The sequence below is a fragment of the Oryctolagus cuniculus genome, chromosome 14, assembly GCF_964237555.1.
Source record: "Oryctolagus cuniculus chromosome 14, mOryCun1.1, whole genome shotgun sequence".
Lineage (NCBI taxonomy): Eukaryota > Metazoa > Chordata > Mammalia > Lagomorpha > Leporidae > Oryctolagus > Oryctolagus cuniculus.
In genome coordinates this window covers 94433743-94455024 of record NC_091445.1, presented here as the reverse complement: position 1 = coordinate 94455024, position 21282 = coordinate 94433743, and the positions used below count along the sequence as shown (strand labels likewise).

The window sequence follows — 21282 nt, the reverse complement described above, 5'->3', positions numbered from 1 at the left end:
GCAGCCGTCCAGGGAATCTCAACTTGCCCCAAATGCCTGTCCCGAGTCGTGGTTTGTGGTGGCACGTCCCTGAGTAATTGCTTCAAGACATGTGTTAGGAAGAGGTGTGAATGGAACATTCCTCTCAGTTACCACATAGTCCTATGCAGATGGGCTGTGGCAGATCCCTGATAGGATTCTGCACTCTCAATCAGAGCTGCCCATTTTTTTTTTTTTTAAGATTTATTTTATTTATTTGCAATATAGTTACAGAGAGAGGTAGAGACAGAGTGAGGTCTTCCATCCACTGGTTCACTCCCCAGATGGCTGCAATGGCCAGAGCTGCTCCAATCCAAAGCCAGGAGCCAGGAGCCAGGAGCTTCTTCTGGGTCTCCCACGTGGGTGCAGGGGTCCAAGGACTTGGGCCATCTTCTGCTGCTTTCCCAGGCCACAGCAGAGAGCTGGATCGGAAGAGGAGCAGCCGGGACTAGAACCGGCGCCCATATGGGATACCGGCACTTCAGGCCAGGGCTTTAACTGCTGTGCCACAGTGCCGTCCCCCATTTTTTTAATATATAAAAAGTAGCTGTTAGTGAAATGATTTAGGTTTGAAAGTTGAATCCCATGGAGCTTTCTCACTTTTTTTGTTCCTTATGAAATAGGTGCTTAATAGAAAAGATGATTACTTTTGGTGCCAGGAAACTGATGTATTTGGACAGCTACAGCTCACCCATAGAGATTTTTCTGAAATTCCCTGCGTTGGAGATTGTCCAGGGGGTGCCTGAGCCTCCCTCCGCCCGCTCCCGCGGGGACTTGTAGTCTGCAGTGCGTAGGCAGAGTGCAAAGGGGCCGCGCAGGAGGCTCTGAGGCCCTTCCATTTCAGCTGATAACCCTTTTCAGGACTGAGCAGGAGTGGAACTCAAGACCTTCCTTTCGCCTTCCCGCCCCTAATTGTGCAGCTGGGACGTGGGCATAGGGTCCGCTCGGGCAGACAGGCGCTGCCAGGCGCTTCCCTGCACACGAGCGTCCTTTCACCCCAGGGTGCATCCTGTCCCCTGTGGCTTTCTGACCACTGTACTCTTGGTGCTCTCCTCCCTGATGCTGAGTTTTCATTTAGAATGGGAAGTAAAAATGTCCAATGAGTTGCCTCAGGGACCGAATGGAATAGTAGTTGGCTCAAACTATTTCCAGTCGCTAATTTATTTAGATTGAGCCATATTTTTTAGACTTAAACTCTGAATACTTTGGAAACATTTTTCCTCTGCCTTGGTTGTTGTACAAATACTGACCGTAGACAGGAAGTACAGTACTGTGTCCTTTTTAAGTATTGCCTTCTCGTTCTAGTATGTGAAGATAAGTGTCTAAGGACATGTTTTTAAGAAACCTAAATGCTTGTAAGTTTATATATGCAGTATTCACAGTAGTGTGAAGGGAAATGTAGCCTTCATTTTTCTTGTAAAAATATTTTTCCCTACTGAGTGAAATGGCATAGCAAAGATTACTGAGGAAAGACATACTCAGGATAGTTAGAGGAGTTCTGCGTGCTTGATAGGACTTTTCTTTTACTTTTTTTTTTCCAAAGATGAGGGAGAAGAGAACGCATTATCTTCCACCTGCTGGTTCATTCCCCAAATGACCACAATAGCTGAGATTGGGCCAGGCCAAAGCCAGGATCCAGGCACTCCATCTGAGTCTCCCACATGAATGGCAGGGTCCAAACACTTGGGCCATCTTCTGTTGCCTTCCCGTTTGCATTAGCAGGGGTCTGGCTTGGAAGTAGAACAGCTGGAACTCTTTAACTAGTACACTGATAGGGGACGCCAACATCATAAACAGTGCCCTAACCCACTACAGTACAACACTGGCCCCAATTTTATTTTTCTTAGCAGTTTATTATAAGAACATTCTAAGAAAGTCATTACTGATCAGATTCTTAGTAGTATATCTGGAACTGAAAACTGTAATGAAAGATTTCTGAAGGTACAGAGAACTGTACAGATATCTAAAACGTACATTAAAGTTACAGCATTATAAATTAGAGTTGGTTACCTTGTTGAAGGGGACTCCAGGAAGGAGTAGCAGTGCCTACAGTAAACGCTGGGAAGAATGCCCTCCCCACCAAAGAGAGCGAGCCGTGTGGACTGTGTTCCGAGATAAAATGGCAGTTCCGAACCTCTCCAGAGTAAAGGCTGCTGATTTTATTGGAGAAGGAGGAGGACCACAGCATCTCCCTCTTGTGTAGTGAGCTCTTCCTTGACTCGAAGGGTCTACGATTGTTCTGCATGGTTTGGAAACAATTCTTAAGGCTCTCTCCAATTCTAAAGTGTTGAAAATAACAATTAAAAATAAATTAAGCATTTCTGTATTTAGCTCTGGGTAATATTCTGAAGGAACAATAACTTCATAAAAACTATTGTAAAGTTTTAAGAAATGATATACAGAGGATTAGATTTTAAGCATTTCATTTACTGTGGTAGTAAAGTTAGTAAATTTTTTTCTCTCCCTTGCTTTACTGCACTTTTTAAATAAAGAGGCTGCTGTCAGGCAAACTCAGGACTTCAAGCAACTGAGCAATGAAAAGAAAATACTTGAAAAGGAATTTAAGAAGACACAGGTACTGGATAAATTCGTGTACTTGCGCGTTAAGTTCCTGACTCAGGAGCTCCTGTCGTGTCTGTGTTGTAACTGATTTAAGAGTCGGACGACAGTCTCAGTCGCCTGTCACGTCACACCTCTTCTACCTTTAGTCCTGGGTAGTTGTACTTCTTCTCTAGTGTAATACGATCAGTGTTTTGTTTTCACAGGAAAAGCTTGATGAATTTTCTAAGCAGAAAAATGAAAAGGGTGAGTATTCAGTTAATAGTTGCTTAAAATTTGTTTCAGTATGCATTTTTTTGTTTTAACTGTTTATCTTCGTGTGTTTTTAGAATTGAGACATATTGGAACACAGATCTCAAGTGATTCATACGGAAGCATAGATAAGAGTGAGTATATCATAGCCTTTGTTTTATTTTGTGTGTTCGCGTGGTTGCACAGAACTAGAGAAATGCCAGTTTACTAGATTCTTCATGGTAGAGTTTGGATTTTTGTTTTTTGTTTTTGTTTTTGTTTTTAGATTTTCATTTGTTCCATATATACTTGTATAATCAGCTTATTGCTTTATAGTTTGTGCACTTTTCATTAAGTATAGATTTTCTCATTAAATTTCAGGTTATCAGTTCATTAAATCTGCTAGGTATGCAATATATAGACAGTGTTAAGGTCAGGCAGGAACGCTGTGGAGTCAAAGCCCTATAGTGTATTTTCTGAAGACAGAAGAATTTAAGGAAGGCCCAGAGTCAAAAAGAAAAGTGGTAGAGTGGAGCGTGGGCGATAGAGACGGTGTGTGTGCACCTTACACTGAGTACCTGGTCTCCGGGATGGCAGGCCGTACCCTGAGGGTGAGGAATCGCAGTTTTCACTTTACCACTTCTGTTATTGTGTGACCCTAGGCATTTGCGTCTCTTTTTTTGTACTCTGTCTAAAAACCAGAGTTTATGAATTTGAAACCCTGCTCTATATCACAAGTCTTTTATATGGATAAAATAATATGTAAACAATGGTATTTTCATCACACTAAGGTCTTTTGTCCTGAGTAGAAATGACTGCAACACTTAAATTGTTCTCAGTATATGGTGTCTCATAAGAAATCACTTTAACCTGGTTTAATATCTTTAAATTTAAAAAAAATTCAGAGCACAGTTCAAGTTTTCCTAGCTCAAGGCCTTACTTACACCTTTCTGCTACTGGTCACTGACTTGTCGTTTATCACTCTCACTAACATGAGTTCCATGTGCTCTTGCTCTCTTGGTCCTCCTATGTGTGGAAAGTACAGCGCTGCAAATAGGTACTGCCGAGAGAGGTGGCAGACTTGACCAAGGTTTGCTGTCTAGCGGCAGCAGCTGCTGCGTTCAGTCATCTTCCCTCTGCACCCGCAGGTTATGCCACTGCTCAGCTCTTCTGGGGCTCTTCTGACCAGAGCAGGGCCTTTGTTCCCCGTGTCTGCATTGTTTTAATTTTTTTCCCTCAAAGAACTTAACATTATCTCAAGTAAAATTGATTTATGTTTGTTTGTTCTGCCTTCACAGTGAGGGCGAGGGATGTTGTCTTTTGTACTTAGATAGGTGAAGTCTTGAGCAACCTGCCGGTTGTTTCTCTGTGGACCTTGATGGCTTTAATTCCTAATTCTTAAGTATTATCATCAACACTTTCCCTGTTAATATTTGACTTCTGGAAAAGACTTGCACTTTAGGCCAGTACTGGGTTGACTTCACTTTAAAAAATGGCTGCCTGCGTGCTAGTTTGTCTTTCTTATCAAATCCAGTAAAAATGACCAGAAGTAAAGAATGCCGTCCTGCGTAGTTAAAGCATTTACGCCGGGAAGATGCAGCGCAGACGGTCCCGGGTGGTGATGATGAAACCCACAGTCACAGAGAAGCAGCCGCTCCCAGCAGCAGGGCTTCCTTGCAGAAGCCCAGTCTCCCCTGATCAGAAGTGACAGGCAGAGAGAAGAGGTACAGGACGTCAGCGATTTGCTGGGTGATTGATTAGTGAGTGAGCAGCATGTCAATCTTGGATTTCAGAAGCTGTTTTGCTGGCCTTTGCCCACAGATTGTGGCCCACGTTAGCTTTTTGATGGGTTAGCTGTGGCATGGGAGGTTCCTAAAGTGGGTGTGGATGTAAGAAAATTGGATAATTGGTGCTGCTTTAAGGAACAGCTCTCCTTATTCCAGAAAATAAGATCATTTATATACACTCATGTAAACCCTTAGGACTGCATCCACTTACCACATCTCCCCACTGCCAAAGACAGTTTCCTATAGATTCATGAAGTGGGAACATGTGTTTATTATAAAAGGAATGGAACTAAAAATAGACTGAAGAAGTATAGTTTGGCTACCAAAGCTATTTTGTTTGAACTCTCGTGGAAAACTTTAAGAAAAAGTAGTAAAGTAGTGACGGGGCAGTGCTGTGGCATAGCAGGTAAAAGCCCCTTCCTGCAGTGCTGGCATCCCATACGGGCGCCAGTTCGAGTCCCAGCTGCTCTCCTTCCAATCCGGCTCTCTGCTATGGCCTGGGAAAGCAGTAGAACATGGCACAAGTCTTTGGGCTCCTGCACCTGCATGGGAGACCTGGAAGAAACTGGATCCTGGCTTCTGATTGGCCCAGTTCAAACATTGTGGCCATTTGGGGAGTGAACCAGTAGATGGAAGACCTCTCTCTCTCTCTGTGTCTCTCTTTGTAACTCTGCCTTTCAAAAAAGTAATAAGCAAATCTTTAAAAAAAAAAAAAAAAAAAAAAAACAAGAAAAAGTAGTGACAAGAAAACACTAGATAGATACAAGAAAACTGAGGTAACAGTATTTAACCGTGGATAAGGAGAAAATGTTAAAAACTGACTAAGTGTCCTCAGTGTAAACCTAAACCTCTCCGTAGGCTTCTGCTATGCAGTGGAACCAGTTGAGTGTCTCTAGAATTAAACATAGTTGCAGAAATAAACCCATTAGAAAGCCTCAATGTTGGATGGACAGATAATAGAAAATAGATTTCGTGAACCAAGAGATTAAGTGTTACATTTCTCTGAGACTGTGGTACAAAGGAATAAGTAATAGTAATAACAAAAGTAGTAGAAAAAAATTATAAGAATGTGGAGGGTAGAGCCAGAGGTGTCTTTAACCATGTGCTAGGACTTCTCATAGGGGGACAGAACTGCCAAGAGAGAGAGTGACCCAGTAGTCACGGGAGGACACTCCCCTGAGCAGAAACTTAGGCTTGTTCAAGGGCCTACCAAGTGTTGAGGGTGATTTTTGTGTGGAGTTTCCATCTCTGGCGTGCTCCTAGAAAACAGACCTAAATTCAGATGATGTCAAGATAGCGTGATGGATAAAGATAGCAATGCTAATGTGAAAACAAATATAAGGCAAAAAATATTTATGCTTAGAAACAAATTTACAAATTCTGCTGTTGTAGACCTAAAAGCATAAACCTGTGTTAAAGAAAACTTTTGGAAATTCTGACTGGATTAGCCATATCTGTTTTCATCATGGGAGACTTTAATATTTTACTCAAAAATTGAGAGAGAAAGCAGACCAAAGATGGAATTAGAATCACGGTTGCAAGTTTGGTAATTGGCATATCACTCTTTGTAAATCATAGAACGGAGTTGTAAAATTTTTTTCAAGCACATATAAAAGTTGACTAAAAACAACAAAACATCTCCAGTCTACTAATAAAAATCCTGTTAGACCTGCATCAACAAAAACGTAGAAAGTTTACATGGGATCTAAATCCACATGAACACAAACCTACCCCTTTTGGATCATGGAAAATAGTAAATGAAACACTAAACTGTTTTGGAAATAAACAATATGGCAGTATTTATTAAACCTTTGGGATATAGCCAGTTTCTTAGATATTCAAAGACATGTTTTATGATCATAAGTGCATATTTCTAGAAAGTAAGAAACACAGAAAATGAAGTGTGCAACTAAGAAGGGATGGAAATACAAAAGAAACTTGAGAATGGAAGTGAAAATTTATGTGATGATGGAAATGGGAATGGAAATGTGAGAGAGGAAACAGCAGTTGGTCCCCAGCTCTCGGCCAGCAGCTGTGCCTTCGCAAGGCTGCGGAAGCCAGGGACTCTGGTAGGAAGCAGGCGGGAAAGAAACCTTATACCACCAGGATTAGAAACCCGCAGAACTGCAGCGGAGGAAGTCCTTCATGCACAGTTTCACATTTATATGCGAAATGTAGGTGAAATGTATTGTTTTCTAGGAAAACATGTGCAGTTTGACTCAGAATAGTTGTTGCACACCTGACCAAAAAATAAACTGGAAAAAGAGGTTAAAAATAAAAATCTAATGCCATGATAGATCCAGGTGGTTTTATGGGTGTGGTCTGTGAAGCTGTCAATGAAAACATGTTGTCTTTATTAACTTATTTATTGAATTACTTGTAACATTATGGACTCTGTCCATCTCATTCTCATAGGGTAGAACACACCGTACCCAAAGCAGATTAGAATAATATCCACACACATACTCATGAGCCAACTCTGTCATTTGATAATATAGCTTTGAAAACACTAAATACAATTTTAAGAAATAAAATCCATGAGTAATTAGGTAATTTAGACCATTTATGACATGAAGATGTATCTCATAAATAGAACACCTGGTTCTAATTATGTCATTCACCCATTTCTAATTGAAAGATATATGTATATTTGATGAGGTAATAGAAAACAAAATTGTTTTTTGATCTGAGAATGGTGGCCCTTTAAAAGCATAGTCATAACTATGGGAAACAAGGCCAGCCTGCTTGCAATACTGGAGCCCTAATCAGTGCAGCAAACAGACGTGGCAGAGCGAGCACTTGCGCACTCCTAGGGAGCCGTAGAATTGTCTGTGGTGCAGCTGATACGACCGTGTAGAAAGTGCTAGGCGGAGCCGCAGACAGAAGTGGCAGTGAAGGGCACTTGGTAAAGCGGTGGTGTGCGATGTGTCACTGCTGACTGTCAGAGAAGGGGCAGAGGACACTCATCTCCAAGGCCGACTGTGCCTCAGGAGAGACCTAGAAGCCTTATGAGGACCTCAGTGAGGAAAGCTATGCGACGTTCCTGAAGAGCATTGCAGGAGAGCTGAACACAGAAGCAAGCATCGTGTGCGTGTGAACCTTTCCCCAGTGTCCCCACACGTACGGACTCAAAACCCAGTGAGCTTCTCTGTGGAGAGGGACAAGCAGTTGTGAAACTTTATCAGAAAGAAAGAACAAGTGTTTGGAATACTGTAGGGAGTGTATATAGGTTCAGAAATGGACAGAGCAGTGAAGTCCAGAGATTCTCTAAATGCTTTAGAATTGATAGCATTTTGAAGGATCAGAAAAAGGTGTGTGATTCAGTTTTCATGAGGTTTTTGTCTTCACAACTAAGTAATGAACCGCACAGGCGATTTTTTCCCCTGCTTTGTTGGGAATGTGTAGTTTTTTTTTTGGTCAGAAGTGATGTGATGAGTGCTCATTTGGGATAAGTGTAGACTCTGGTTAATAGCCTCTGTAGGAATGGAAAAGTAACGTTCGTTCTTTTTTTGTAAGGTTCCTTGCTGCTTTGGGTATACATAATAAGCAGGGACCCTGGTCAGGCATTTAAGCAAAGGGGATTCCACTGTTTGGAAGCGGGCTTTTGGGCCGGTTAAATCGCAGTGTGGATAAGCTGCTTGATCTCAGAATTCTGAAACTGAAAAATGGGTGTGCCTCACTCCCAGTGACGTGAGACTGTTGACTGCGTCAGGCGGGCTTGGAAATGGCCAGCTTTTCCAACACCCGTGACTGTCCCCGCTTTCTTCCGGCCCCTTTCTGTGGCCTTCATTTTTTGGAGCGATGCAGTTTTCCAGCTTATGTAGGACTAACCTGTTTTGATTTGTAAGGTTAGTCTTTTCATGTTTCCTTGAACTGGATTAAGGATTTCACTAATTTCATTAAATGCTTAAGGTTAATCTGAACACTGGAGTTGAAGGAAACCATAGTAGAACTTGGAGGTGGCCTGAAGTTACCTAACACTTGAAGCTACTCTTGGTTGACTGTGATTTAGAGTGGGTTCTATGCACGGTTCACTATAAGCTGCTGATACTTTCATGAGTGCTTTTGCTTTGGAAGGTATTTTTAGAATTCACTTCACAATGTTTATTTTTTAAAAAAGCTGTAACAGTGTGACATAATATGGATTCTCCAGGGCAGTCGTGGTTACAGCTTGCCTGGAGCCTTAAGTCTGAGTGTGTTCTTAGCCATTGCCGGTACCCAGGCCCCTGGGACTCCACTTTTCCAGAAGTTTTGTTTTCCTCGTGAAACACTGTGCTTGTTTCTGTCCTTAGGTATTTGCATCTGTGCCTGACCATGTATGTGTATACACACATTGGCCTCCCACCCATCTCCCCTCAACTTCTCTGATGGATTTGCTACAGTCCACCAACCCTCCCAGGTTAATTCTAGCATGGTCAAGTCTAATGACTTTTCTCATTACTTCATACAACTTAAGGATACTTTTCTGCCATTCCTTGTAAAACATACAAATACAGCACCAAATGCCTTGTATTGTAAGTCGTTAACAATACTTCCTTCTCCATCTTTTAGCATTCTGTGGAGAAACAGTGTGGGCTAAAGATGGATTTGTCCCCGTTGTGAAAGTGGTGAAAGCCTTTCACAGCAAGTAGGTCCTTGCTCGGCTCCCACATTAAAATAGCAAGCAGATCTGTGGTCCGCCTTCAGTCCCCCGGAAGCATGGCAGAGCTTTCTGTCGGTGACTGACTTGTGCACGGTGGCGGAGTCAAGTCCCCAGTGAGTCGTGACTTCACAGGATATGCTCTGGCCTTGTGTGGGTTGAGCCAAATGACGTGACTTTACTGTTTTCCTCTTTTTCACAGGGAAAGTGAAACTGCTCCTGAAGGAACTCTGGCTCTGTGTCAATACAGCACACAGACTCCCAGGCGAAGGCGGCAGATGGGTCCTAGGTGATACAGCGCACAGACTCCCAGGCGAAGGCAGCAGATGGGTCCTAGGTGAGGAGAGGCTTACAGATGTCCATGTCTGCCATGAAATAGAAATGTTTTCCATTGCATCGCAGCCTTTAGTTTTCAATGTTTTCTTAACCTTAACATGAAAAAAATGAGATCAACTAGAATGGGTACTTTGAGCCATCCCTCACTCTTTCCCCCTTGTGGCTTTGCATCTCAGTGAATGCGTTTGTTTAAGTTCTGATTTTGTAACAGCAGCTTTCATCAGGGTGTTCAAAGGGACTGGAAGGACAGATGGAGGAGGCAGATAGGCCTAGCAGAACACTGCAGGACGCAGTGCTAAACCTTTTCGCGCCTTTGCTCGCCCGTCAGCAGTTTCCCCTCCTATATTTATCATGTAATTTGCTAGTTCCTTTGGTTAAACATGGTGACTTGTGATGAATGTCATGAAGGCTTTCTACCATGTTCACAGTTACGGTCCCTCAAGGGCTAAAGATTTGGAAATAGATTAGCTACCTTGAGTAGAAGGGAAGAAGACCACTGCCTTGCATAAGATCAAAGTGCTTATTGATCTTTTTGGCATATTATTAATTTTCTCCTTTGAATGTGTAGAATATTGAGCATCAAAATCTGTAGAAATGGGTGCCTGTGACTTCCTCTCCGGCTTCTGAGGATGGAGTCCCTGAGAGATAATAGATATACATGCATGGGCCGGCACCGCGGCTCACTAGGCTAATCCTCCGCCTGCAGCACTGGCACACCGGGTTTTAGTCCCGGTTGGGGAGCCGGATTCTGTCCTGGTTGCTCCTCTTCCAGTCCAGCTCTCTGCTGTGGCCCGTGAGTGCAGTGGAGGATGGCCCAAGTGCTTGGGCCCTGCACCCGCATGGAAGACCAGGAGAAGCACCTGGCTCCTGGCTTCGGATCCATGTGCTGGCCACAGCGCCCATTGGGGAGTGAACCAACGGCAAAGGAAGACCTTTCTCTGTCTCTCTCTCTCTCACTGTCCACTCTGCCTGTCAAAAATAAAAAAATAAAATAAAAACAATAAATATACCTGCATGTTATTTATGCTTGACCTGGCATGTGTCGCATTGCAGATCTGGGTGGGTTGTCCCTCTGGCCACCTGAAGAATGGGGCTGACAGTCGCCAGCTGGTGCCTGGAGCGCCTAAATGAATCCCCACAGTTGAGCGTTCACCACTCGCCTGTTCTGGCAGAGGCAGCCTTCTCTGTCAGTCAGTCCTCTTATTTCAAGTTTTGATTTTGTGTTGTGAAAGTAGTACTAAGAAGATGATCTAATAGTCGAATTGTATTTTATTAAAAATACAATTATGAAGGGTAAGGCCATTACTTACATCAGCTTTTCCAAGGTAGAACAGAAGATATTGCAACTTAGGAATCTTGTTATGAGACGGGACCCTTACAGACATGGTACAGAGAGGTCCTTAGACCCTCACCTAGAATTCCCTGAGTTTAGCATTCTCCATTTCCCATGCTGAACGCCAGAACTGTTGGTGCAGTCCTGTGAGCTAGCCCTCCGTTCCTTGCTGCTGCCTCTTCCACTTCTAGGGTCCAGTTTGGACCCCACTTGCCTTAGGAGTCATCTTCCTTTCGTCTGCCCCTGTCTCAGAGTTCCTCATCTTCCCATGTTCCCGTGTCTTTGCCTCCTAGGGAGAGTGTTTCTTTGTAGAATTATGTGGTGTGGAGTCTGTTGTTTTGGCGACTCTGATGTCTTCTGTGTTAGTCTGAGGCAGTGACTGGTGGCACACAGCAGTGGTGTTTCCCTGGGCCTGGGCTAGGTGATCTGGAAATGTCCTGTCCCCAGGGATGGCCACCTGGCTCCCTTGCACAGAGTGCTGTCTACAGGTTCCTCTGTGGAGGAAAGGTACTTTTCCCTAATTAGTTGAGAAAGATACTTACACATGATGCCAGTAATTTGTTCCTCTGAAACTGCCACCCAGACATGTTAGCAGCCGGCAGCGGATCGTCCTGCTGTAATTACTGCGTTGATATTTGCCTGATAATGAATTTTGTATTTCTCTAAATTTGTGTTTGCTTTTTCTTTTTAAGGTTTATTTATTTATTTGAAAGACAGAGTTATAGAGAGGCAGAGAGAGAGAGAGAGAGAGAGAGAGAGAGAGAGAGAGAGATCAGTCTTCCATCTACTGGTTCACTCCCCGGACGGCCGCAGCTGTCGGAGCTGGGCCGATCCGAAGCCAGGAGCTTCTTCCTGGTCTCCCACGTGGGTGCAGAGGCCCAAGGACCCAGGCCATCTTCTCCTGATTTCCCAGGCCATAGCAGAGCTGGATTGGAAGTGGAGCAGCCAGGACTTGAACCGGCACCCATGTGGGCTGAAGCGGGTGGCTTCACCTGCTGTGCCACAATGCTCACCCCAGTGTTGCATTTATGAATTGACATTCTTCTGGAAGGAGGAGCTGTCTCTCCTCCACTGTTTATTCATTCATTCATTCATTCATTCATTTGTATGAGAATAGTCTTACAGATAATTATTTTATTCTGTGCTTTATAACTCAGTAATACTGAAGTTCACCAAAATCAGGACCCTAACATGTTGGCTTTTCATGGTGACTTTGCTGTTGCATTGGCATGGGAAGCTTTTCAGACAGAAAAGTAGTGCCAGCCGTTATGCAGTCATTTCTCTGCCAGATCCTGCTGGTTGTCTGGAAAGCTCCACCAGAGAATGATGATTAGCAAGACCCCTCAGCACTGCTGCGGAAGCTTCCCAGCTGCGCGTCGTTGGCCCACGTGCTACAGGGCTGTCTCCTCTAGCCGTCTCCCTTCTTCCTGTATCCCTCACTTTCCTCGTAAGGGTAGCTTACATGTGTGAAATGTAGTCAGATGTTCGAGGTAATGTTTTGAAATTGATTTTCATTTTTAAAATGTTTCTGCTTACTGAACTTAACATTGCAAGCATTAGTCTTCCTGATACTGTCAGTGTCTGATAGCTGCCTGCCTTCTCCCCTCTACAGAACAGCCTGCTGGAGACAGCACCAGGTGCAAGGCGTCTGGGGAAGGCGGCGCTCTACCTCCAGCACAAAGTGGTCCTCTCAGGACCCCAGACGGACAGGCATGCCTCGCAGATTTGTCCATGGAGCTGGAGGGGGACTTTTCTTCCCATGAAAATGTGGAAACAGAGAGGCCCAGTGGAGCTGACGATAGCGCTGACCATGCTTTCCACAAGGACAGAAACCCCGAGGTTTCAGTGCAGAGTGCGGCCGACGGTGGTGGCACTGCCGGGTCTGACCAGGAGCATTGGCTTGATGAAGACCTTCAAGCTGCAATTGACTTCTTTAAACTTCCCCCTCCTCTTCTGTCTCCGGTGCCCTCGCCCCCTCTGATGTCGTCACCGCCCCTGGGCTCCTTAACGTCTCCACTTGCACCGGTGAGTTCTGCTTCCATGGCTGAGCCTGACCTGGCAGTGATACTCAGAGGACACTAGTAGCACTTCGATAAAAACAACTTGTTGTAGCCAGTTTTATTAGTGGGTACCACGAGACTGTAAAAGGTGTGCCAGGACCCACTGGGTCAGCATACACTTTTGTTATAGGCCTTCTTTACCTGGTACTATGGTTTGATTTTTGTTTGTCTCTAACCAAGCCAGATTATAAGTATCCAATGGGAATAATGCACTTTGTGTTCTTCTCTAGTACCTGACGAATATGGGCTTACAGTGCAGTTGTACAGTGCTAGGAAAACCCAAGTGACTATCATGCATGTCCATTCGCTTTGCAGAGCCAAGGTCTGCACTTGGGAATTAATCTTTTCATGGGCTCATGGGGTGGTTTATGGTGTTTTCTTAGGAAGATAGTATTGTTGAAGCAGATTTACATATCTCTTGGCTTAAGGAGTCACTTCCTTCTGGGACACACTGCTCGTGTGTTGTGTTTCAAATACTGGGTAGGCGCTGGGAGTGCAGAGATGACCAAGGATTTGGTCAGCACCGTACTGGGTGTCTTGTGGAATGGGGCCAGCACGAAAACATCTAGTTGCACTGCTGTGATAGTGTACTGCCGTACTGGGAAACACACTGCACTCACAGACGGAAACAGCTCCATCCTGGCAGAGGCCCCGGGTGGAGGCTGCAAGAAGCTGCCAGAAGATAGGATCCCCACACTGGATTTTAGAGTTAGAGAGGCTGTTTCAGGTGGAAGATTTCCTTATGAGCAACACAGTGTTGGGGAACATTCCAGCAGGGCACAACAGGAAGCACTGTGTATGTCCTCCTAAGAAAAGTGCATTTCATCTTGTAGGGGATGGACAGTCCAGAAATGCAAGCTTAATGATCAGTCTTCACTTGAAAGTTTTAGTGTAGTCACTGTAAGACTGAATAGCAAATGAGGGACGGTCAGGAAGCAGGCAAGACTGCAGACAGCGCTGTGGTTTTGTAAGCTGTTTACCCAGGTTGTGGCACTGAGATTCAGGAAGTAGAGACTGGTTTGAAAAATGTTAGGTCAGGTAAGCAGCAGTTGATAACTTCCAGGGTGGTGATTAAGGGGGTGGAGGGGTAATGGGTATTAACAAATGCACAAGAAGGGATCCTGCTTCCCGGGAAGTGATGTGACGTGTTAGACACCAGGGATGTGAGGATGTCCAAGAGAGCCGATGCCACACACGTTCTAGACACAGGCCTGGTGCTGGAGGGGGAATGGTGGAACACAGGTGCTTGAGTACAGCAGATGGCATCCAGCCGGCGTGTGTGGAGTGGAAGGAGTGGGATCCCACTCAGAATCCTGGGGAGCAGTCAGTGTGCAAGTGACAAGCAGAGGTGGCGGGAGGGAGCAGGAGACTGAAGGCAGAGGAAGGCCAGGGGCTGGGGCAGCGTGGGTTCAGGAGAGGAGAGGGCCTTCTCAGTGGGAGCTGGCTCTGAGTCTTCACCAGAAAGGAGGCCCGGGGCTAGAGTCAGCACAGACCGACGGCGTAGCTGGTGTCACAGAGGCTTCTAGAGTAGAGGTGGGTCCTCACTGCCCGGAGACCACAGCCTGGGCCAGCGCCTGCGGTCCAGCGGGTTAAAGCCATGGCCAGCAGTGCCAGCATCCTCTGTGGATGCTGGTTCGAATCCTGGCTGCTCTGCTTCCTCTCCAGCTCCTCAGAGGATGACCCAAGTCCTTGGGCCCCTGCACTCATGTGGAAGACCTAGAAGAAGCTCCTGGCTCCTGGTCCTGGCTGCGGCCTGGCCCATCACCAGTTGTGGACATCTGGGGAGGAAACTAGTCTCTGCCTCTCATTCTCTAACACCCGCTTTCAAATAAAATATACAAAAAAAAAAAAAAAAAGAAAAAAGATGGTACAGCATTCAGTCTGAGGAAGTGTTGGGAAGAGCTGTTGGCAGGAGATCCTCACAGATTCCCAGAGCCATGGTGATGCCTGGCATGTGGTAGGGCTGCCCCCAGCGTGTGTGACATTGGGAAAGGAGAGGAGCCTCGTGGGCTGTGGAGCCAGAGGCTGTGAGCCTCTGCACCAGAAAATGGGGAAGTGCATTTGGAGTGCAGGTGTAGACCCCTCCTCAGTAACGACTCCCTTCTCAGATGTGAGTTCAGGGGTTCCTCGGGAATCATGTCCTCTTTGTGCCTTGGATTGGTTGCCTTAATTGGTCTGCTGAATGAGTGCTCATGGCTAATTTTTACCCTTTCAGGAAACCTACTTTGGAGAGTATACAGATTCCAGTGACAATGACACAGCCCAGCCTCGAACTTCTGCTGAGTCTGTTTCAGAAGATGACACAGCTGAACCCCGAGATTATTTTGGCTTATCCAGGAAGAGTACAGGAAGTGGCACATGGGAGGAAAAGCCCAAATCCCAGGAGGTCTGCAGAGTGACAGCTGCTGGACCTGAGACTCCAGCAGCAGCACCGAGAGAGCCTTCGGCCGTGCCCTGTGAACGCTGGACCCCGTCATCTGACTTCACGGCGGGTAGAGAGAGAGACATTTCAGATGGGGCAGAAACACAGATGGAGGTCAGGGAGCTGGAGAGGTCTGTTCAGACTGAGGAGCCCCTTCCCAAGCCCACCAGGACTGTGTGGGTTGAAAAGCTGTCCAGCAACCCAGAGCGAGAAAAGCAAGCTGCCCCTGGGAAGTCCGCCCCATGTTCTTCTCCCCTTGGCAAGAGGCCACTGAAGGAGCTCACTGAGACGGAACAGAAAACCCTGTTGTCCAAAGGGATAGGCTCCCCCAAGTCGGAGTTTACTAAGTGGGCCGTACCTGAAGACGTAGCTCCTCAGTCAGACTCTGTAGCCCTGTCTGACCATTTTCAGGGACTGTCTGGAGAAGCAGCGAAGGCCAGGAACAGTGTGCACGGGTCCATTATGGGGGAGTCCTCAGAACCTGAGGACAGCCACGCAGATTATACAGTAGATGCGTCGAGGCCTGATGCTGGAGCCAATTTTTCTTCCTCTTCTACCTCAGTAGTGCTGTCTGTTAGCAGAAACCCTCAGTCTTGTCCGTTCCAGCTCGTTAGTGACACAGATACTCCCACGAAAGTGCTCCCTGCCAAACTGGGTCCTTCAGAGCAGAAACTGCAACCAGAAACCTTGAACACACTGCACCTGCAGTCTGAGCAGGCAGAACGGCCTGGAGGGGGCCGTGACCTGGGAAGGGGCTCGCGCGCTCTGAGCCCTGCGTGGGGAGCATCTGATGTTAATGACCCGAAAAATAGTGCGAGAGAGTGTACGAAAATTATAAACAGCATGACCAACGTCTGTTCATTTCCTCATTCAGTATTTATGAAAGCAACAAAGGATGGACAATGTGAAAGTCAGGATCCAAGAATTGAACTCATGCTTCCAAAGTCAGGTTTCACATCAGTAATAGATTCTCGAGCTGACTCAGTCAAGAGTGCCTCTGGTTTTGTTAAAAGCACTTCCTGGCACCACAGTGATTTATTAAGAAGACGTGGTGAAGAAATTCTGAAAGCTAAACTAGAACATGAACAAAAGACTGACCATCAGCTACAAAAGGGGATCCCGTCCGTGCAAAATAGAGGAGCAACATCCAATCTTGAACTTCCTGGGGAAAACACTAATCCTGTAGAATTCAAACCTACCGCATCTCTGTTGCCTAATCAAGTGTCTGTTATCATGAAGCAGTCAAGGCCTGAAAAGGGTCAGGGCGCTAAATTGGAGCCCTTGAGACTGCACAGGAGTGAGCCTGCTCTCGGAGCCGAGCGCAGTGATCGTGAAACTGACCGCACTGCACCTGTAGCCAAGTGCACTGCAGAAGGAGCCGGCATAGCGCTGAGCATCCAGGAGGCGTCCGTGAGAAGCACTTCACCAGAGGTCTCCACCTCTTGGAGGAAATCAGATTGCGATTCTCCAGGTGGTTCTTTACCAGTAGAAAGCGTGGGTTGTTCCACAAATAGGACATTATCTTTCTCTTCTGAGAACATCCCTGTCCGAACCCAAGACGTGGTGAGGGAGGCCGCAGTGCAGGGAGAGGTGCAGAATAACAGGCCATTTCCACAGACCACGGATCCGGACTCCAGCGGGGTGGAAGGCAGCGGGTTGCCTCCGGCCTCCGCATCAGCAGCACCTGGAGGCTTTCCTGTTGAAGAAACACTCTGTGGAGAGGCAGCAAGGTCCGGAAGCGAGGCCCTGGCTGTGGCAAAGGATTCTCCTGGCACACCGCCGAACGCTCGTGGTCTTCTGAAGTCGCCATCGAAAGCTCGTGGTGCCCTCCCTGAGTGCCTCGTCACCGCAGGCAGTGCCGCTTCTTCAGCATTTTCTAGAAAAGACGAGGAAGCCCCGGACGCGGCCCCGAGTAGCTTCCCTGGTACTTTGTATAGTTACACAGGCATTCGGGAGGGAGGAGAGGATGACACCGAGGTAGAGGAGAGTGAGGCCTTCAGCTGCAGTGAGGGTGAGCAGGACCCTGAGGCCGTGGTGGGGAGCACCCAGCAGGATGCTCCAGACGCCTCTCAGAGAGGCGCAGGAGCTGCAGAGCCTGGCGCGGCCGAGGCGGGACCTTCCGTGGAAGTGGGCCGTTTGACCTCAGCTCTTCAGGATTGTAACATAAGTGCTTTTCCTGACATAGACAGACTCTCTACATCTGAGGTCGTGCTGTTTCTTGAAAGTTGTCAACTGAAGGATTATAATTCGGGGGACTCCGTCTCAGAATGTTCTAGCAAAGGAACCCTGCATAAAGAAGTGAACAAAGAATTAAAGCAAAGTGCACTGTCAGGAGGAGAGGCGAGAGAGGGACCCTGTGAGGAAGCAGCACTTGGTGCCTCTGAAGAGTGGGTCGAATCAGAGGATGAGGGCGAGTCCTTAAAAAATGCAAGTCAGCTGGCGCCGTGTTCTCTGGAGACCCTGTCTGACGTCCTCACCAAGATTGGGCAGGAACTGCAGATCAATTATGAGGGCTGTCAGGATCACTCTGGGAATCTGTTCTTAAATATAAATAGCAGCCTGACCACTGAGAAATTAGAAGGAAAAGTCCCCTCTCAGGAAGTGGCTAGCTCTTCCTCTCGTGCCCCAGAACTGCTCCCGCTGCTCGCCAGTGTGGGTGCCAGAAGCAGCTCCCCTGTTCCGGATGGGTCTCGCGAGCGCATCCAGAGCAGGCCTGAGGAGGCCAGGCAGGCAGATGGCGGCGAGGCGGCCCTGTGCCCTGCCTCTGCAGCAGAGCCCACGACGGAGCAGAGCTCGAGGGAGGCCGAGACGACCTTCCAGTGTCAGATATCGACAGTGACCTCGGAAGTCATTAACGTCCTTATAAATAAGGATCAGAACCTGGTCATTGAAAAGGGGGACAACTGGACCATCATCAGTGGTGTGTCCGTCGGGCCCGATGTGGACCAGGTGATAGTGTGTGCGACTCCTGAGGACCCTGCTCCTCGGGACCCGGGGGAGCTGGAAGCTGAGTCCATTTCGGAGGCTTCTGTGGAGAAGTCCCCAGACACGGATGCCGCTGGCCCTGCGTGTCGGGAGCCCCTGTGTGGCAGCACCCTTCCCTGTGAGGATGTTTCAAGCAGTGGTCAAAGCGCCAACTTTGATAAAAGTCGTTTGCGGAATAGACCTGTTAAGCCTAGCATATGGATTAGTTCTCAAATATACGATCAGACCTTTGAGACTCAGGTTGCTGCGTCTGATCACACGTATTACAACTCCAAACTGGAGCCATGTGGCAAAAACAAGAATCGATCCAAGATTGCAAACAAGGAGCCATCGAACAAGCCAGCCAAGACTTTAGCATCAAACAAAGTGGAGACTCATCCAAGTGAAGTTTCTCAGTCCTGTTCAGGTGAAAGAAGTAACGTCAAAACCCCAAGAAACCAGACTCAGCCTGTTCTAGCCAATGCCGACACCTCTACTCCCACGGAGTGCTCTCCTGACACTCTGAGTAAGATACGGCAAGAGGTGGGGCCCCCTCTGCCGCCTCTGCTGGCTCCTCTGGTAGCTACACCTCCAAGGACTTCACAGCCGCTTTCTCCTCTCATTTCCAGTTCTAGCCCTTCCTCACCAGCCTCTCCCGTCGGCCAGATTTCTCCCTTATGTGATACCCCAGCGCCTCCCGTGCTGTCTCCATGGCTGGAAGACCCCAGACACATCTCTCCCCCAGGTCCGTCTCCATCTCCGTCTCCGTCTGCCGCATCAGCTGGCGAGAGGGTAGTGTCTTCGCCCCTGCAGTTTTGTGCAGCCACCCCGAAGCACGCGCTTCCTGTGCCTGGCCGACTCCCAGCCTGCGCGCCCAGTCACACTGCCGTGGGGGCGCCTCCTCAGGAGAATTCTGTGAAGATCCTGGACACCATGTATCCAGAGTTGTCTGCCAGGGCCCGCACCCTGAACCTCCTCAAGGGGAACATTCAGCGCGCCCGAGGTGCGTCTGCAGACTCTAAGAACTTACCGGGGTCTGTCAGTGCTCTGCTAGGGTTCAAGGCAATCACTTCAGCATCAACTGCTTTCGTCAAGGCAGGAGGTAGCTCTGCCGGTGACGCCCGCCAGGAGAAGTCAAGGGCTTCGGGAGCTCAGCAGGATGCAGGTGGGAAGAGGACGTTGTCCACATGTACACCAAGGAGTGCCAAGAGGCTGCGCCTGGGCAGCGGCTCCCCAGAACCAGAGAGCAGGGAGTCCAGTGCAGGAGTCCACAGGAGCCTCCAGAGGAACCTCCCTCAGGCTGAAGCTGGAGCCACAGAGGAGGAGAGCAGTTCTGTTCGAGCTGTCAACACAGAGTCACGGTTGCCTTCAAAACCCAAAGAAACTGTGGAGTCCCATGACAAAGCCATAGCCGATGCACTGAAGAAAATTGCAGAGTCGTCCTTTGATCTGTTGCCTGTCATTCGTAGCCATGTGTATGTGGGCAATATCTCCAAAAAGCCAGTGATGAGAGATCAAGAGAAGGAAGTTGTCTATGAATTCAGCACAACAAAAAAGGTATGTTGGCTGCCTTTCTCCGAGCACGTCAGGAATGGCCTGTGCTTAGAATGAGGGCTCTCTTGCCCGCAAAGTGTTGAATGATTAATGAGCCAGGCCAACAAAGACTGAGAAGTATGTGAACATTAAGACAAATAATTTATTCCCAGCTGGCATTTTATAAAGTTGAAACGGAAGTATTAGAGGTTTAATAACTTGTGTTCATCAAATAACCTAAAGTTTGAAGCAAATTTCCTCTTTCAAGGCTAAAATTGCCGTATTTCCTCTTGATCCTGGTATGCTCAAAGGCACAGCATGCTGCCCTCCACGTGTCCCAGGTCGTTTTGGCAAAACCATGGTACTGTGTGGTATTTTCTCGGTGGCTGTAACAGTGGGCAACCATGTGAGCTCACACTTAAGCCTGATAGACCACACGAAGCAGGCCTGGGGACCCCGCCCCCGCCCTTGTGGCTTACCAGTGGTTAGCCGTGGTCTGCCCTCTGTAAAGTGCAGGTTTTATACTCCCAATAGATACTTAGCCTTGCTGCTTTTAGCTTTTCCTAGGTGATCTAAAGATAAGCAAGAACGTGCAGTGACGTTTCACTTTGTGCTTCCAATGCAGCATCTAGCAGAGTGCTTGCTTCACTCTATTCTCTCAGAACTGAAAATTCAGAAGACGTCTCTGGACCACAGTTACATCCACGCCCTTTGCAGGGTCTACGTGGGTATCTGTCGGCAGCTTGGAGACTTAGAGCGAGCACGCCTGTTTTGCTACAGCCTCCTCAAGGAAGGTATGTTTAGATGCTGACATTTGCATATTGGAACCATCCTGTTGCTTTTTTACCTTATTATTATACTTCACATCTACATTTTCAGCTAGATGACTGCTCTGTAGCTTTAAAAATAATGTTAATTTTGTGCATTTTCTAGAGGGTATGAATAGCTTCAGCTTCTATTCATATTGATTTTCAGTAGAATTTGCTTAAACTTGAGTGAGCACATTTCTTTGCTTCTGCATAAAAATAGAATGTCTGTTGTTACTGCGTTTCTGCTCTAGTCCTGTGATGCTGCTTTAGAAGCAGATAGAAAATATGCAAAAACTTTTGAAGCAACTGACAAGGAAACTGCTGTGCCTCTACCTGCGGAGGGCAGCAGCTGTGAGGTGGATGCCGGAGTGCGTGGGCAGCAGCGAGTCAGAGAAGGAGAGACAGTGGGCCTGTCCTGCACTCCTCTGTCTTTGCTGCTGTGTCGTCTGTCTCTAGTGAGAAGTCAGAGGAGTCCTTTGCTGTCCCAGGTCATGGTATGCAGCACTTAGTGGAAGCCCAGCTCAGCTGCAGAGATTGGTATTCCTTTGCCTTGTGTGTGGCTGGGGTGGGGCAGGCAGGGGTCTCTAATTC

The 21282-nt window shown here is 47.2% G+C and overlaps 1 protein-coding gene across 1 annotated transcript in view; it reads left to right on the top strand.

The window, feature by feature from the left end:
* ICE1 (interactor of little elongation complex ELL subunit 1) overlaps positions 1-21282 on the top strand; it is a 61318-nt gene that overhangs the window by 20689 nt on the left and 19347 nt on the right. Inside the window, exons 8-14 of the mRNA XM_008251200.3 lie at positions 2511-2593; positions 2784-2823; positions 2907-2963; positions 9437-9571; positions 12516-12928; positions 15179-19906; positions 20508-20676. Coding sequence (XP_008249422.3) covers positions 2511-2593; positions 2784-2823; positions 2907-2963; positions 9437-9571; positions 12516-12928; positions 15179-19906; positions 20508-20676 — 5625 coding nt within the window. The remainder of the gene's footprint in view (positions 1-2510; positions 2594-2783; positions 2824-2906; positions 2964-9436; positions 9572-12515; positions 12929-15178; positions 19907-20507; positions 20677-21282) is intronic.